We start from the raw sequence: 15,664 nt of genomic DNA on the forward strand, positions 1-15,664 counted from the left end.
CATCTTGCCTTCCAAAATTTGTATACTTAGAGTCCTAAGAAGAAATCAAACCAAGAGCAACAAACAATGCAGAAATAATTATTCAAGGCTTTCCACATTTGGCGGACACAAAATATGGTGCTCAGATATCCAGGCAGGAAGGTAGAATGAGAACAATTTAAACATGTTCAGAGAAGAGTGACATTACATACGGAGAGAATGGTTAAAATCTAAAGCCAACTTCTTAGAATGGGGTGTTGCAAGTGCTGAAAGGAAATTAAGTCAGTGAGAAATGGTACACCTGATAAAACTACCTTTCTTTTTTTTTTTTTTTTTTTTTTTTTTTTTTTTTTTTTGCGGAGCTGGGAACCGAACCCAGGGCCTTGCGCTTCCTAGGCAAGCGCTCTACCACTGAGCTAAATCCCCAGCCCCAAAACTACCTTTCAAAACTTAGGTGACTAATTAAAAATGTTAGAAGTCGGGGGCTGGGGATTTAGCTCAGTGGTAGAGCGCTTGCCTAGGAAGCACAAGGCCCTGGGTTCGGTCCCCAGCTCCGAAAAAAAAGACCAAAAAAAAAAAATGTTAGAAGTCACATCACAAAATGTTAAGCAAAGTTGTAAAAAATGTACACAGAAATAAAATGTGAGGAATAGATTTAACAGCGTAAATATAAATGGACACTCTTGATGCCTGCACGGCATTGTTGGCAGATATCAAAGGAGATCTAAATAAACAGAATGATGTCTCATGGTTTATCAGTTGGAAAGTCTATGTTATAAAAATGACATTGTCAACCAACTTTATTTTCAGATTGAACACAGTCCAAGCAGGCTATTTTGTAGTCACTGGCAGTGTTATCCTAAAACTAAGGAAAGCAAAGGGACTCAGACTAGGCAAAACCAGTCAATTGAGAAAAAATGAATTGAGGTTTCTTCAAAATTTAACACAATGCCACGATATTAAGATCACATGGTATTAACATAAGGGTTAGACATGCAGATCAAAGCACTAGTATAGTTTTCAACAGAGATGCTAAAATCAGTACAAAAATCAAACAAAAAAATCCTCCTCAATATAAGGTCCTGGACTACACTAAAAACATAACTAAAGCACCCTGGGGCTCTGTCCACTTGCTGCCTGCTCTCTGATTGAATGGCCATGAAGTTCTAAAAGAAATGTTCAAAGACCTTAATGATCAGGTAAATGCAAATCAAAACAACTATGAGGTTCCTTCTTATACCTATCGGAATGGCTAAGATCAAAAACTCACGAGATAGTAGATGCTGATGAGGATGTGGAGCAAGGGGGAAACTCCTCCATTCACTGGTAAGAGTCAAACTTGTACAGTCACTTTGAAAATCAATTTGGAGGTTTCTCAGAAAACTATCATCATTATAATTATGTTCTAGTTATTAGAAAAATCAATAGCATATCATATCACAATGTATTATTGGATTTAAAATATTTGTTGAGATACAACATTACTGATTTTTAACTTGTAAAAAGGCATTCAGCAAGAAAGAGTGTGCTTCTTCTCAATAACATATCATAGAATAAAATAAAATATAATTACCGGAGATAATTTAAAATGGTAGGTTCCATAGTATGTACTGTTCATAATTATCATGTTGGGAGCAAGGCCTCCTGATGTAAAAAGACCCAAAATTTTCTGTGAAGGACTTTGGTTTTCATTTTTGAAGAAACAGTAGACTTTCTTTAGTAAAGAAAGAAACATAACAAACAATGAGACCGAGATATTAAGAAGCTTAATACACTACTGAGGGGAAATTTGTGAAAAGTAAATTGCTGTTAAAGACTGCTACCATTAATGAGTACCACCTCAATGGGGGAAATCTGTTAATAAGTATGTCCTCAGAACTCAGTGACTTATTAATTGTCCCAAGGATTTTCTCCTCATCCTTATGAAAGCATTCTTAGTCATAAAAATGGTAAGCTTATATTTTTCAAACTCAGAAAGAAAACGATCTAGTCATACATGTAGAAAAAATGAGCTGTTTTCGAAGAAAGTAAAAAGGAAAGTAAATTATTGTCCATGTCCCAGTTTCTTGATTTTTTTGTTGTTGTTTTTAAAAAAAAATTTTTTATTAACTTGAGTATTACTTATTTACATTTCAAGTGTTATTCCCTTTCCCGGTTTCCGGGCAAACATCCCCCTAACCCCTCCCCCTCCTCTTCCTTCTGGGTGTTCCCCTCCCCATCCTCCCCCCATTGTCGCCCTCCCCCCAACAATCACGTTCACTGGGGGTTCAGTCTTAGCAGGACCAAGGGTTTCCCCTTCCACTGGTGCTCTTACTAGGATATTCATTGCTACCTATGAGGTCAGAGCCCAGGGTCAGTCCATGTATAGTCTTTAGGTAGTGGCTTAGTCCCTGGAAGCTCTGGTTGCTTGGCATTGTTGTTCATAAGGGGTCTCGAGCCCCTTCAAGCTCTTCCAGTTCTTTCTCTGATTCCTTCAACGGGGGTCCTATTCTCAGTTCAGTGGTTTGTTGCTGGCATTTGCCTCTGTATTTGCTGTATTCTGGCTGTGTCTCTCAGGAGCGATCTACATCTGGCTCCTGTCGGCCTGCACTTCTTTGCTTCATCCATCTTGTCTAATTGAGTGGCTGTATATGTATGGGCCACATGTGGGGCAGGCTCTGAATGGGTGTTCCTTCTGTGTCTGTTTTAATCTTTGCCTCTCTATTCCCTGCCCAGGGCATTCTTGTTCCCCTTTTAAAGAAGGAGTGAAGCATTCACATTTTGATCATCCGTCTTGACTTTCATGTGTTCTATGGATCTATGGTAATTCAAGCATTTGGAGGCCCGTTTTTTGACCAATTGTATGGTCAATTTTGGAGAAAGTACCATGAGGAGCTGAGAAGCTTTTGCTTTAGGATAGAATGTTCTATAAATATCCGTTAAGTCCATTTGGTTCATGACTTCTCTTAGTCTGTCTACGTCTCTGTTTAATTTCTGTTTCCATGATCTGTCCATTGATGAGAGTGGGGTGTTGAAATCTCCCACTATTATTGTGTGAGGTGCAATGTGTGTTTTGAGCTTTAGCAAGGTTTCTTTTACGTATGTAGGTGCCCTTGTATTTGGAGCATAGATATTTAGGATTGAGAGTTCATCTTGATGGATTTTTCCTTTGATGAATATCAAGTGTCCTTCCTTATCTTTTTTGATGACTTTTAGTTGAAAATTGATTTTATTCAATATTAGAATGGCTACTCCAGCTTTCTTCTTCAGACCATTTGCTTGGAAAATTGTTTTCCAGCCTTTCACTCTGAGGTAGTGTCTGTCTTTGTCTCTGAGGTTTGTTTCCTGTAGGCAGCAGAATGCAGGGTCCTCATTGCGTATCCAGTTCGTTAATCTATGTCTTTTTATTGGGGAGTTGAGACCATTGATGTTGAGAGATATTAAGGAATAGAGATTATTGCTTCCTGTTATATTCATATTTGGATGTGAGGTTATGTTTGTGTGCTTTTCTTTTCTTTGTTTTGTTGCTAAGATGATTAGTTTCTTGCTTCTTCTAGGATATAGCTTGCCTCCTTATGTTGGGCTTTACCATTTATTATCCTTTGTAGTGCTGGATTTGTAGAAAGATATTGTGTAAATTTGATTTTGTCATGGAATATCTTGGTTTCTCCATCTATGTTAATTGAGAGTTTTGCAGGATACAGTAACCTGGGCTGGCATTTGTGTTCTATTAGGGTCTGTATGACATCTGTCCAGGATCTTCTGGCTTTCATAGTCTCTGGCGAAAAGTCTGGTGTGATTCTGATAGGTCTGCCTTTATATGTTACTTGAGATTTTTCCCTTACTGGTTTTAATATCTTTCTCTATTTTGTGCATTTGGTGTTTTGAGTATTATGTTACGGGAGGAGTTTCTTTTCTGGTCCAATCTATTTGGAGTTCTGTAGGCTTCTTGTATGCTTATGGGTATCTCTTTCTTTAGGTTAGGGAAGTTTTCTTCTATGATTTTGTTGAAGATATTTACTGGTCCTTTGAGCTGGGAGTCTTCACTCTCTTCTATACCTATTATCCTTAGGTTTGATCTTCTCATTGAGTCCTGGATTTCCTGTATGTTTTGGACCAGTAGCTTTTTCCACTTTACATTATCTTTGACAGTTGAGTCGATGATTTCTATGGAATCTTCTGCTCCTGAGATTCTCTCTTCTATCTCTTGTATTCTGTTGGTGATGCTTGTATCTATGGTTCCTTGTCTCTTCCTTTGGTTTTCTATATCCAGGGTTGTTTCCATGTGTTCTTTCTTGATTGTTTCTATTTCCATTTTTAATTCCTTCAACTGTTTGATTGTGTTTTCCTGGAATTCTTTCCGGGATTTTTGTGATTCCTCTCTGTAGGCTTCTGCTTTTTTATTTATGTTTTCCTTCGTTTCTCTAAGGGAGTTCTTCATGTCTTTCTTGAAGTCCTCCAGCACCATGATCACATATGATTTTGAATCTAGATCTTGCTTTTCTGGTGTGTTTGGATATTCCGTGTTTGCTTTGGTGGGAGAATTGGGCTCCTATGATGCCATATAGTCTTGGTTTCTGTTGCTTGGGTTCCTGTGTTTGCCTCTCGCCATCAGATTATCTCTAGTGTTACCTTGTTCTGCTATTTCTGACAGTGGCTAGACTGTCCTATACACCTGTGTGTCAGGAGTGCTGTAGACCTGTTTTCCTGTTTTCTTTCAGTCAGTTATGGGAATAGAGTGTTCTGCTTTCAGGCGTGTAGTTTTTCCTATCTACAGGTCTTCAGCTGTTCCTGTGGGCCTGTGTCCTGTGTTTACCAGGCAGGTCGCTTGGAGCATGAAGGTTGGTCTTACCTGTGGTCCCGAGGCTCAAGTTTGCTTGTGGGGTGTTGCTTATGAGCTCTCCGAGGGGGCAGCAACCAGGAGGACCTGCTCCGCCCTTTCCGGGAGCTTCTGTGCACCAGGGTTCCAGATGGCCTTTGGTGTTTTCCTCTGGAATCAGTAATGTGGGCAGAGTGTAGTCTCTTCTCGTTTTGCAGGTGTGTCTGCCTCTCTGAAGGTTTAGCTCTCCCTCCCACGGGGTTTGGGTGCAGAGAACTGTTTATCTGGTTGGTCCCTTCAGGTCCGGCGGTGTCTCAGATGCAGGGGACCTGCTGTAATGGTTTTTTGGTTTTTTTTTTGTTTGTTTGTTTGTTTTTCATCTTTATTAACTTGAGTATTTCTTATTTACATTTCGATTGTTATTCCCCTTCCAGGTTTCCAGGCCAACATCTCCCTAGCCTCTTCCCTCCCCTTCTATACAGGTGTTCCCCTCCCCATCCTCCCTTCATTACCACCCTCCCCCCAAAAATCACGTTCACTGGGGGTCCAGTCTTGGCAGGACTTAAGGGCTTCCCCTTCCACTGGTGCTCTTACTAGACTATTCATTGCTACCTATGGGGTTGGAGCCCAGGGTCAGTCCATGTATAGTCTTTGGGTAGTGGCTTGGTCCCTGGAAGCTCTGATTGCTTGGCATTGTTGTTCATATGAGGTATCAAGCCCCTTCAAGTTCCTATAGTCCTTTCTCTGATTCCTTTAAGAGGGGTCCCATTCTCAGTTCAGTGGTTTGCTGCTGGCATTCGCCTCTGTATTTGCTGTATTCTGGCTGTGTCTCTCAGGAGAGATCTACATCCAGTTCCTGTCAGCCTGAACTTCTTTGCTTCATGCATCTTACCTAGTTTGGTGGCTGTATATGTATGGGCCACATGTGGGGCAGGCTCTGAATAGGTGTTCCTTCTGCCTCTGTTCTAAACTTTGCCTCCCTATTCCCTCCCAAGGGTATTCTTGTTCCCCTTTTAAAGAAGGAGTGGAGCACTTGCATTTTGGTCATCCTTCTTGAGTTTCATGTATTCTGTGCATCTAGGGTAATTCAAGCATTTGGGCTAATATCCACTTATCAATGAGTGCATACCACGTGTGTTTTTCTGTGATTGTGTCACTTCACTCAGGATGATATTTTCCAGTTCCCTCCATTTGCCTATGAATTTCATAAAGTCATTGTTTTTGATAGCTGAGTAATATTCCATTGTGTAGATGTACCACATTTTCTGTATCCATTCCTCTGTTGAAGGGCATCTGGGTTCTTTCCAGCTTCTGGCTATCATAAATAAGGCTGCTATGAACATAGTGGAGCACATGTCTTTGTTATATGTTGGGGCATCTTTTGTGTATATGCCCAAGAGAGGTATAGCTGGGTCCTCAGGTAGTTCAATGTCCAATTTTCTGAGGAACCTCCAGATTTCCAGAATGGTTGTACCAGTCTGCAATCCCACCAACAATGGAGGAGTGTTCCTCTTTCTCCACATCCTCGCCAGCATCTGCTGTCATCTGAGTTTTTGATCTTAGTCATTCTCACTGGTGTGAGGTGAAATCTCAGGGTTGTTTTGATTTGCATTTCCTTTATGACTAAAGATGTTGAACATTTCTTTAGGTGTTTCTCATTCGGCATTCCTCAGCTGTGAATTCTTTGTTTAGCTCTGAACCCCATTTTTTTTATTTTTTATTTATTTTTTTTTTTTTACATTTTATTATTTTTTTTATTTGTCTCCCTGTGTTCTAACTTCTTGAGTTCCTTGTATATTTTGGATATAAGCCCTCTATCAGCTGTAGGATTGGTAAAGATCTTTTCTCAAGCTGTTGGTTGCCGTTTTGTCCTAACCACAGTGTCCTTTGCCTTACAGAAGCTTTGTAGTTTTATGAGATGCCATTTGTCAGTTCTTGATCTTAGAACATAAGCCATTGGTGTTTTGTTCAGGAAATTTTCTCCAGTGCCCATGTGTTCGAGATACTTCCCTACTTTTTCTTCTGGTAGTTTGAGTGTACCTGGTTTGATGTGGAGGTCCTTGATCCACTTGGACAGGGTGATAAGCATGGATCAATCTGCATTCTTCTACATGCTTACCTCCAGTTGAACCAGCTCCATTTGCTGAAAATGCTATCTTTTTTCCATTTGATGGCTTTGGCTCCTTTGTCAAAAATCAAGTGACCATATGTGTGTGCGTTCATTTCTGGGTCTTCAATTCTATTCCACTGGTCTATCTGTCTGTCTCTGTACCAATACCATGCAGTTTTTATCACTATTGCTCTGTGATACTGCTTGAGTTCAGGGATAGTGATTCTCCCTGACGTCCTTTTATTGTTGAGGATAGTTTTAGCTATCCTGGGTTTTTTGTTATTCCAGATGAATTTGCAAATTGTTCTGTCTAACTCTTTGAAGAATTGGATTGGTATTTTGATGGGGATTGCATTGAATCTGTAGATGGCTTTTGGTAAAATGGCCATTTTTACTATATTAATCCTACCAATCCATGAGCATGGGAGATCTTTCCATCTTCTGAGGTCATCTTCAATTTCTTTCTTTAGAGGCTTGAAGTTCTTATCGCGCCAATCTTTTACTTGCTTGGTTAAAGTCACACCGAGGTACCTCATATTATTTGGGACTATTATGAAGGGTGTCATTTCCCTAATTTCTTTCTCCACTTGTTTCTCTTTTGTGTAGAGGAAAGCTACTGATTTATTTGAGTTAATTTTATACCCAGCCACTTTGCTGAAGTTGTTTATCAGCTTTAGTAGTTCTCTGGTGGAACTTTTGGGATCACTTAAATATACTATTATATCATCTGCAAATAGTGATATATGACTTCTTCTTTTTCAATCTGTATCCCTTTGATCTCCTTTTGTTGTCTGATTGCTCTGGATAGAACTTCAAGAACTATATTGAATAAGTAGGGAGAGAGTGGGCAGCCTTGTCTAGTCCCTGATTTTAGTGGGATTGCTTCAAGTTTCTCTCCATTTAGTTTAATGTGAGCGACTGGTTTGCTGTATATGGCTTTTACTATGTTAAGTATGGGCCTTGAATTCCTATTCTTTCCAGGACTTTTATCATGAAGGGGTGTTGAATTTTGTCAAATGCTTTCTCAGCATCTAATGAAATGATCATGTGGTTTTTATCTTTCAGTTTGTTTATATAATGGATAACGTTGATGGTTTTCCGTATATTAAACCATCCCTGCATGCCTGGGATGAAGCCTACTTGATCATGGTGAATGATTGTTTTGATGTGCTCTTGTATTCAAGGGATGCAGAAATATTATATCATGAAACATGAATTTTACAGAAAAGCATAGACACTGAGATTTATCTGTTGCTTATCCCACTTTAAGAATATTTTGTCAATGCCAGCCTACAGTATGTGAACAGATCTTCACCAATCCTACATACAACAGGGACTAATATTCATAATAAAAACAGATTCAAGATATTAGACACCAAAAATCTAACTAGTCCAATCTAAAAAATGGGGAAAAGCTCTAACAGAATGATTTCAACAGACAAATCTCTAATGGCCTAGGAAAACATAACGAAATGTTCAATGTCTTTAGTCATCAGAGACCTACAAATCAAAATCAATTTGAGTTTCCATCTTATACCCAAAAAATGGCTAAGAAAAAAAAACTCAAGTGACAGCACATGCTAATGAGAATTTGGAACCAGGGGAGTATTGTTGGTGGGGATGCAAACTTGTATGACCATTCTGGAAATCCATTTTGTGATTTCTCAGAAAATGGTCAATAGTTCTACCTCAACATTCAGCTACCCTACACCTGGGCATATACCTGAAAGACGCTCTACCATACCACAAGTATATTTATTCAACTATGCTCATACCAGCTTTATTCCTAATAGCCAGAAAGTGCAAATAAACAAAACAAAACAAAACAAAACAACAGATATCCTGTGGCCACGTAGGACTCCCACTGAAGGGATAAGGATACCAAACAATCACAAAACCTTTGTCCCAATATTTCCCTGCCTACAAGTGTGCAGAGAAAAAGATGGAGCAGAGAAGAAAGGAATAGTCAACCAATGATTGGCTCAACTTGGGACCAACCCCATTTTGGTGAAGAACCATTCCCTTGATACTACTAGCTTCCATGTATACATGGAGTTTCTGTTGTTTTTGTTGTTATTGAAGGCCAGCCTTAGTCCATACTGGCCCAATAGAATACATAGTATTAATTTAATGTTATTGTATCTATTGAGACTTGTCTTGTGTCTGATTATATGGTCAATTTTGGAAAAGATACTATGAGGCTTTGAGAAGAAGGTATAATCTTTTGTTTTAGGGTGAAGTGTTCTGTAGATATCTGTTAAATCCATTTGGTTCATAACTTCTGTTAGTTTCACTATGTATCTGTTTAGTTTCTGTTTCCATTATCTGTCCATTGATGAAAGTGGGATGTTGAAGCCTCCCACCATTATTGTGTGAGGTTCAATGTGTGCTTCGAGCTTTAGTAATGTCTCCTTTACAAATGTGGATACCCTTGCATTTGGGGCATAGATGTTCAGAATTGAGAGTTCATCTTGGTGGGTTTTTCCATTGATGATATGTAATGTACTTCCCCTGCTTTTTTTGAAAACGTTTGGTTGATAGTCTATTTTATTGGCTATTAGAATAGCTACTCAAGCTTGTTTCATGGGACCATTTGCTTGGAAAAGTTCCCAGCCACTTACTTTGAGATAGTATCTGTCATTGTCACTGAGATATGTTTCCTGTATGCAGCAAAATGCTGGGTCCTGTTTTCATATTCAATCTGTTAGCATATGTCTTTTTATTGAGGAATCAAGTTCAGTGATGTTGAGAGATACTAAGGTGCAATGATTGTTGCTTCCTGCTATTTTTGTTAGAGGTAGGATTATGCTAATGTGGTTGTCTTCTTTTGGATTTTTTTGTGGGATTAATTTCTTGATTTTCTTGGGTGTAGTTTCCTTCACTGTATTGGAGTTTTCCTTCTATCAACCTCTACAGGTCTGGATTGGTGGAATGATAGTTTAAATTTGGTTTTATCATGGAATATCTTGGTTTCTCCATCTACAGTAATAGAGTGTTTTGCTGAGTATAGTAGCTGGGCTGGCATTATTTTTCCCTTAGGGTCTGTATGACATCTGCCCAGGATCTTCTGACTTTAGAGTCTCTGTTGAGAAGTCTAATGTAATTCTGTTGGGTCTGGCTTTATATGTTAATTGACTTTTTGCCTTACCACTTTTAACATTCTTTCTTTGATCTCTGCATTTGGTGTTGTGACTACTATGTGATGGGAGAAATTTCTTTTCTGGTCTCATCTGATTGATCTTCTGTAGGCTCATCTCTCTCTTTAGGTTTGGGAAGTTTTCTTCTACAATTTTATTGAAGATGTTTACCTGACCTTAAAGTTGGTAATCTTCGCTCTCTTTTCTACCTATTATTCTTAGGCTTGGTCTTTTCACTGTGTCCTGAATTTCTTGAATATTTTGAGTTAGGGAATTTATGTTTTTTTGTATCTTCTTTCACTGTTGTGTCAATGTCGTCTTTGGTATCTTCTTCATGTGAGTCTCTCTTGTTTCTCTTGTATTGTCTTGGTGATGCTTGCATCTATGACTCCTGCTCTCTTTTCTAGGTTTTACATTTCCAGGGTTGTCTCCCTTTGTGTTTTCTTTAATGTTTATATTTCAATTTTTCAATCTTGGATGATTTTGTTCAATTCCTTCATCTACATGATTGTTTTTCCTACATTTCTAGATTTATGTGTTTCTTCTTTAAGGGCTTCTACTTGTTTACATGTGTACTCCTATATTTCTTTAAGGGAATTATGTTCTATATCTTAATGAGATGGAATTTTAGATCTGAATCTTGCTTTTCTGGTGTGTTGCATCATTCAGGGTTTCCTGTGGTGGGGGAACTAGGTTCTGATATTGCCAAGTAGCATTGGTTTCTGTTGCTTACATTTTTGGGCTAGCGTCTCACCATCTGGATTTCTCTGGTGCTAACTGGACTTGCTGTGAGCCTGTGAGCCTGTGATTCTGGTTGTATTGGAACTCCTGGGAGTCCAGCTGTCTCTATGATCCTGTGATCCTGAGATCCTGGGTGTGTCAGCGATCCCGGGGATCAGGCTGCCTCAGGTGTGGTTTGAGTGGGTGGAGAGCCAGAGCCCAGTGTCTGAAACTGGGAGCCAGTGTAAAGCAGAAGGTCCATGACACTTTTAATAACAGTTGGAGTCAGGAACCTAGCAAAACTGTCTTCTGAGAAGTTCCACTCAGCAGCTGATGAAAACAGATGCAGAGACCCACAGCCAAACATTAGATTGAGTTCAGAGGGATTTGTGGAAGACTTGGGGAAAGGATTGAGGGACTCAGGGCAGATAGGGACTCCATAAGAAGACCAAGAGAATCAACTAACCTGGAACTTTGTGGGCACCCAGAGACTGGGCCACCAGCCAAAGAGGATACATGGACTGGACCCCATCACATATCTAGCAGATATCCAGTTCGGTTTTCATGTAGGTTCCCCAACAATCAGAGCAAGGGCTCTCACTGATTCTGCTGTTTGCCTCTGAATCCTGTGCCCTTAACCGGGCTGACTTATGTGGCTTCAGTGGGAGAGGATGCACTAGACCTGCAGTGACATTATATGCTAGGGTGTGTTGGTACCTGAGGGGGTTCCTTCCCCTTCTGAAAAGGAAAGGGGGAATGGAAGGCCAGACTATGTGAATTGGGGCCTGGGAGGAAGGGGGGATACAATAGGAATGTAAAGTGAAAAATAAATTAATGGGGAAAATAATACTTTGCATGGGACCACAGAGATGGATTAGCACTTAGGAGGGATTGCTGCTCATGCAGAGAACCTGGGTTCCATTCTCAGCGCATGCATGCTCATACCTGTAATTCTAGTTCTGCGGAATCCAACAACTTCTGTCCTCTCTAGCACTAGTCATGATATACATACATACCTGGAGTGAAAACACTCATTCACAGAAAATAAAATGAGTAAATCTTAATTGAAAAGAATATATTGTGAAAACAAAGGAGGCCAGGAATGGCAGGAAGACAAATTTGTTGGTTAGAATTGTGGGTAAATCTGTAGTTGGATGGAGGAAAACACAGGCCAAGAGAATAAATATAGTCAAAGGGGAATGGAAACACGGGTGTTGAAAAAATTTTACTTAAAAAAATTATTACATGTGTGTGTGTGTGTGTGTGTGTGTGTGTGTGTGTGTGTGTTTGTGTGTTGCACCCAAGACTTTGAATATAGTAGACAAACATTCTATCATTGGGTTACCCTTTGCCCAATGACTACCTTAATATTCTATTTTATTTAATTTTGCTTCTTTGATTGTTTAAAAATCTCCTATCAGTTAAATGGAATGGTCCTATCACCCCTTCTACAAAATTGCAACTGCTCTATGGCCCTTGTTATACAAGGAAAAATTTATTTCTTAAGGTTATATGAGGTATGTTTCTCTGACAGGCTACTTCTGTCAATCTTCAAAAGAACATATTGGATTCACATCAGTTGAAGAGTGTTACAGCTGGTTTAGAAAAGAAAAGTAGACATCATTTGCTTACAGCAGTACAAAGCATAGCTACCCAGGGTGCTCAATGCTAAGTGAATATATATTTCCCTATCTAACTATGGAAACAATTCCATAGAACTTCACCTTCCTATGTGGACAGTGGAAGGTACTTGAGAGAGTACATTGTCATAGCTTTTCTACATGGGCTTAAAAGGATCGCAAAGAGCTATAATAATACACATAGTTGGTGGACTTTACCAAATTGTCAGTGGTAAGGAACAACTTGATTGCATGCAGGCCTGTGTAGATCCCATCACCAGAACAAGAAAAGAAAGTTCGCTCCTTACCTAAACAAATAAAAAAAAGGAGAAAGAGGCTAAGGTAAACAGTCTTATGTTAAAGGCACCACATTTTCAAACTGACAAAACATTTTTAAAGAACTGTAAATTTAAAGCTGGGTATAGGCTGGCTGTTCATCTATACTTCACACTCTTAAGAGGTGGAGGCAGGAGGATCAATAGTCAGAAGCCATCCTTGGCTATAGGAGGTCATGTCTAAGTTACTTTCCCATTTTCCAAATTAAAAAAAAAGCCGAATTGTAATTTTGAATTCACTGACTTTAGAGAAAACTCAAATTTTGCACTTTATTCTTCTTAAAGCTATGATATCAGTAATCAGAAACAATTAATTGGGCTAAAGAATTAAACTTGATGTTACTTTGTTTATTTGCTTGTCTTAAAATCTTTCATGGAGAGATGGCTCAGTGGATAAGAGCACTGACTGCTCTTCCAGAGGTCCTGAGTTCAATTCCCAGCAACCACATGTGGCTCACATCCATCTGTAATGAGATCTGATGCTCTCTTCTGGTGTGTCTGAAGACAGCTACAGTGTACTCATAAACATAAAATAAATAAATCTTTTAAAAAATCACCCATGGCTTGAATAGAAAGGCAGTATCAGCCCTTACGCAAACTGACAAGTGAACAGTAGTTCTGACAGTAGGAAAAAAAATATTTCTTAAGGTCATGTGAGGCATGTGTCTCTGAGAGGTTAAAGCATTAAAATATAGTAAGGGGTATGCTGGACCATGATTTCAAATTTGTGGAGGGTGACAAAAACCAGGTCATGACTCTTCTGGTCCTTGCTCTTATTATGAGCATTAAAAGCTGAAATGTGGAAAAGATTTGGTGCTTTTGTGACTTCCTTTGGCAGGTCATAATTTCAATGAGATTTAGAGGAGATATTAGGATTAGATGAGATTTTAATAAGAACTAAGAGTAAATTTACTTTATACTGCTATTTTCTTGTGTAACACAAATTGTTTTGATGTTCTTAAATCTATGTAACAATAGCAGTGTAAGCATGATACATACAGCTTAAAGTGTGTCAGAGAGCTGTGGTAAGCAGTTTTCAAAGCACTTTCACTTCGCACACTTATGTTCATTGTCTGACCTTCAAAGTGTTCCCAAGCTTATTTTAAGCAATAATTTAACTCTAAAGTCCAAATTGCTTCTCTGTCTGCTAAAAGTGGGCAAAGACCTCACTTATGATGCATAATGAATAAAAGTAGAAACAAGGGAAGGAAAACAAAAACCAAAAAACAAATCAAAGCCAATCCTCCCCCAAAAAACTAAAAAACCAACCCTAGCTGTTTTGAAAAACCTACGTTGAGCCTCCCATGGGGTTTGTAAGCCTTGTTATGTCATTCCCAGAATACTTTGTGCCATCTGTACCACTGTGCCCTCTTTAGGAAGAAGCAACCAAGATTCAAGTCACTGGGCTCATAAGTCATATACCTGACAATATATCTGACAGTTTGTCAGACTGGAGAAAGGTCTGGAAGACCTCCATCTACTCTACCAGACAATCTTTCAACAAACTGGTTCTCTATCACTCTTTTGAAGTAAACTTAAATCCAAGCCCATGCAAAATGTTCCCAGATGCTCTTAACTTCTGTACTTAGCACAGATTTTTAATTTACTTTGATCTTCTTCAAATAAAAGTTATTTCCTGCTTTTCTCAATGAAATTAACTGATAGTTTAGAATGTAGTATCATTTTAAGCATTGTGTGTCACACTAGCAGGCTCTTTTTATGCTGGAGTGCAAATAATAAGTCAAAAATATGTTGTGGCCAGAGACAGAAGCAAATTCTATGTCTGTGCCTTTGCATGAATAATCTTTCTAGGAACTCTCTGAGCATAGAGTTACTAGATTTTTAACACTAGAATGGTAATAATACATAAGTGCCTCTAAGAAAGATGGAAAGAGAGAGGTGACATCTTAAACATTTTTAGAAATCACAAAAGTGTAATTTCTGAAGGATCATCTGTTGCAAATAGAATAAGGTGACACTCGGACAAACTTGGAGTCTCAGTGTCAGTTATTAAATGCACTCATTGTTCTGCTCACAGTTAAGCAGGTATAACAATGAACATGTAACTAGAGGCAACAAAACTCCCTTCTCTCACCAACATTTCAGTTCACACAGTGCCGTTGGAAGAGATCAGAACATGCTACACTGAACATAAGCCACTTTGGCACGGGGATTTTTTTTCAAGCTTAAAGAAACTACTTTTCCTATCACCAAAAAAGAAATGTCATTGAGTCTACTCAAACCTAGTAAAACAGTGTTTATCTTCCATAATTTCCCTCCTATATAACTTCTAATAGACTCATCCTCTGTTAATCATCCATAACCCCCCTTCTCTTCTCACATCATCTCAATTTGTAACATTTTGTTGGTATAGTACAATAGCCTATTGATTTAATCACTTCTTTAGGAACTTAATGCTTTTGCCAAAGATCTCAATGCTACATAAAATATTGATATCAAATGAAATCCTTTGTTTTTTCCCTTCTTGGTCTATTCTTTGTTAGATTAAGAACATCAGCCACAACAGGATTCTTCCTGTCTCCATTTGTGCCCAGAGCAAAGGCTGTCTCAGAGCCCTTCTTACCCAAATCCTACCAGGAGAGAGATGGTCTCCCAGGAGTGCTCTCACTGCTAAGCTCACAGGTGAGACCCCACTTTTGCTCCAATAACTGTTCAAAGAGGGACCTGTCAACAGCCCACAGGGCACAGGACCCTTGGATCATGGGGAAGGATTCTTTCAGTCTCCATCTGTGTTCAGACCTAAGACTGCCCAACACCCTCTAGACCCAAAACCTGCCCAGAGAGAGCTGGTCTCTCAGGAGAACTCTCACTCCAAAGCCCACTGGCAAGACTCCATTTTTGCTCCACTGACTGTCCCATGAGGGGCATGCCAGGAACACACAGGACACAGAAACCACAAGCAGTCTATAACAGGATCCTTTCAGTCTCCATCTGTGCAAAGAACT

General features: G+C 39.2%; 1 protein-coding gene across 2 annotated transcripts in view; it reads right to left on the reverse strand.

The window, feature by feature from the left end:
- The window catches only part of Catsperb (cation channel sperm associated auxiliary subunit beta), a 378,659-nt gene that overhangs the window by 274,843 nt on the left and 88,152 nt on the right, over positions 1 to 15,664 (reverse strand). For both annotated transcript variants that reach the window (XM_063262696.1, XM_063262695.1), the window contains exons 3-4: positions 12,583 to 12,671; positions 1,553 to 1,693 (exon numbers count right to left, since the gene is read on the reverse strand). In XM_063262696.1, coding sequence (XP_063118766.1) covers positions 1,553 to 1,693; positions 12,583 to 12,671 — 230 coding nt within the window. The remainder of the gene's footprint in view (positions 1 to 1,552; positions 1,694 to 12,582; positions 12,672 to 15,664) is intronic.

This window comes from Rattus norvegicus, chromosome 6 (assembly GCF_036323735.1).
Source record: "Rattus norvegicus strain BN/NHsdMcwi chromosome 6, GRCr8, whole genome shotgun sequence".
In the NCBI taxonomy this organism is placed as follows: Eukaryota; Metazoa; Chordata; class Mammalia; order Rodentia; family Muridae; genus Rattus; species Rattus norvegicus.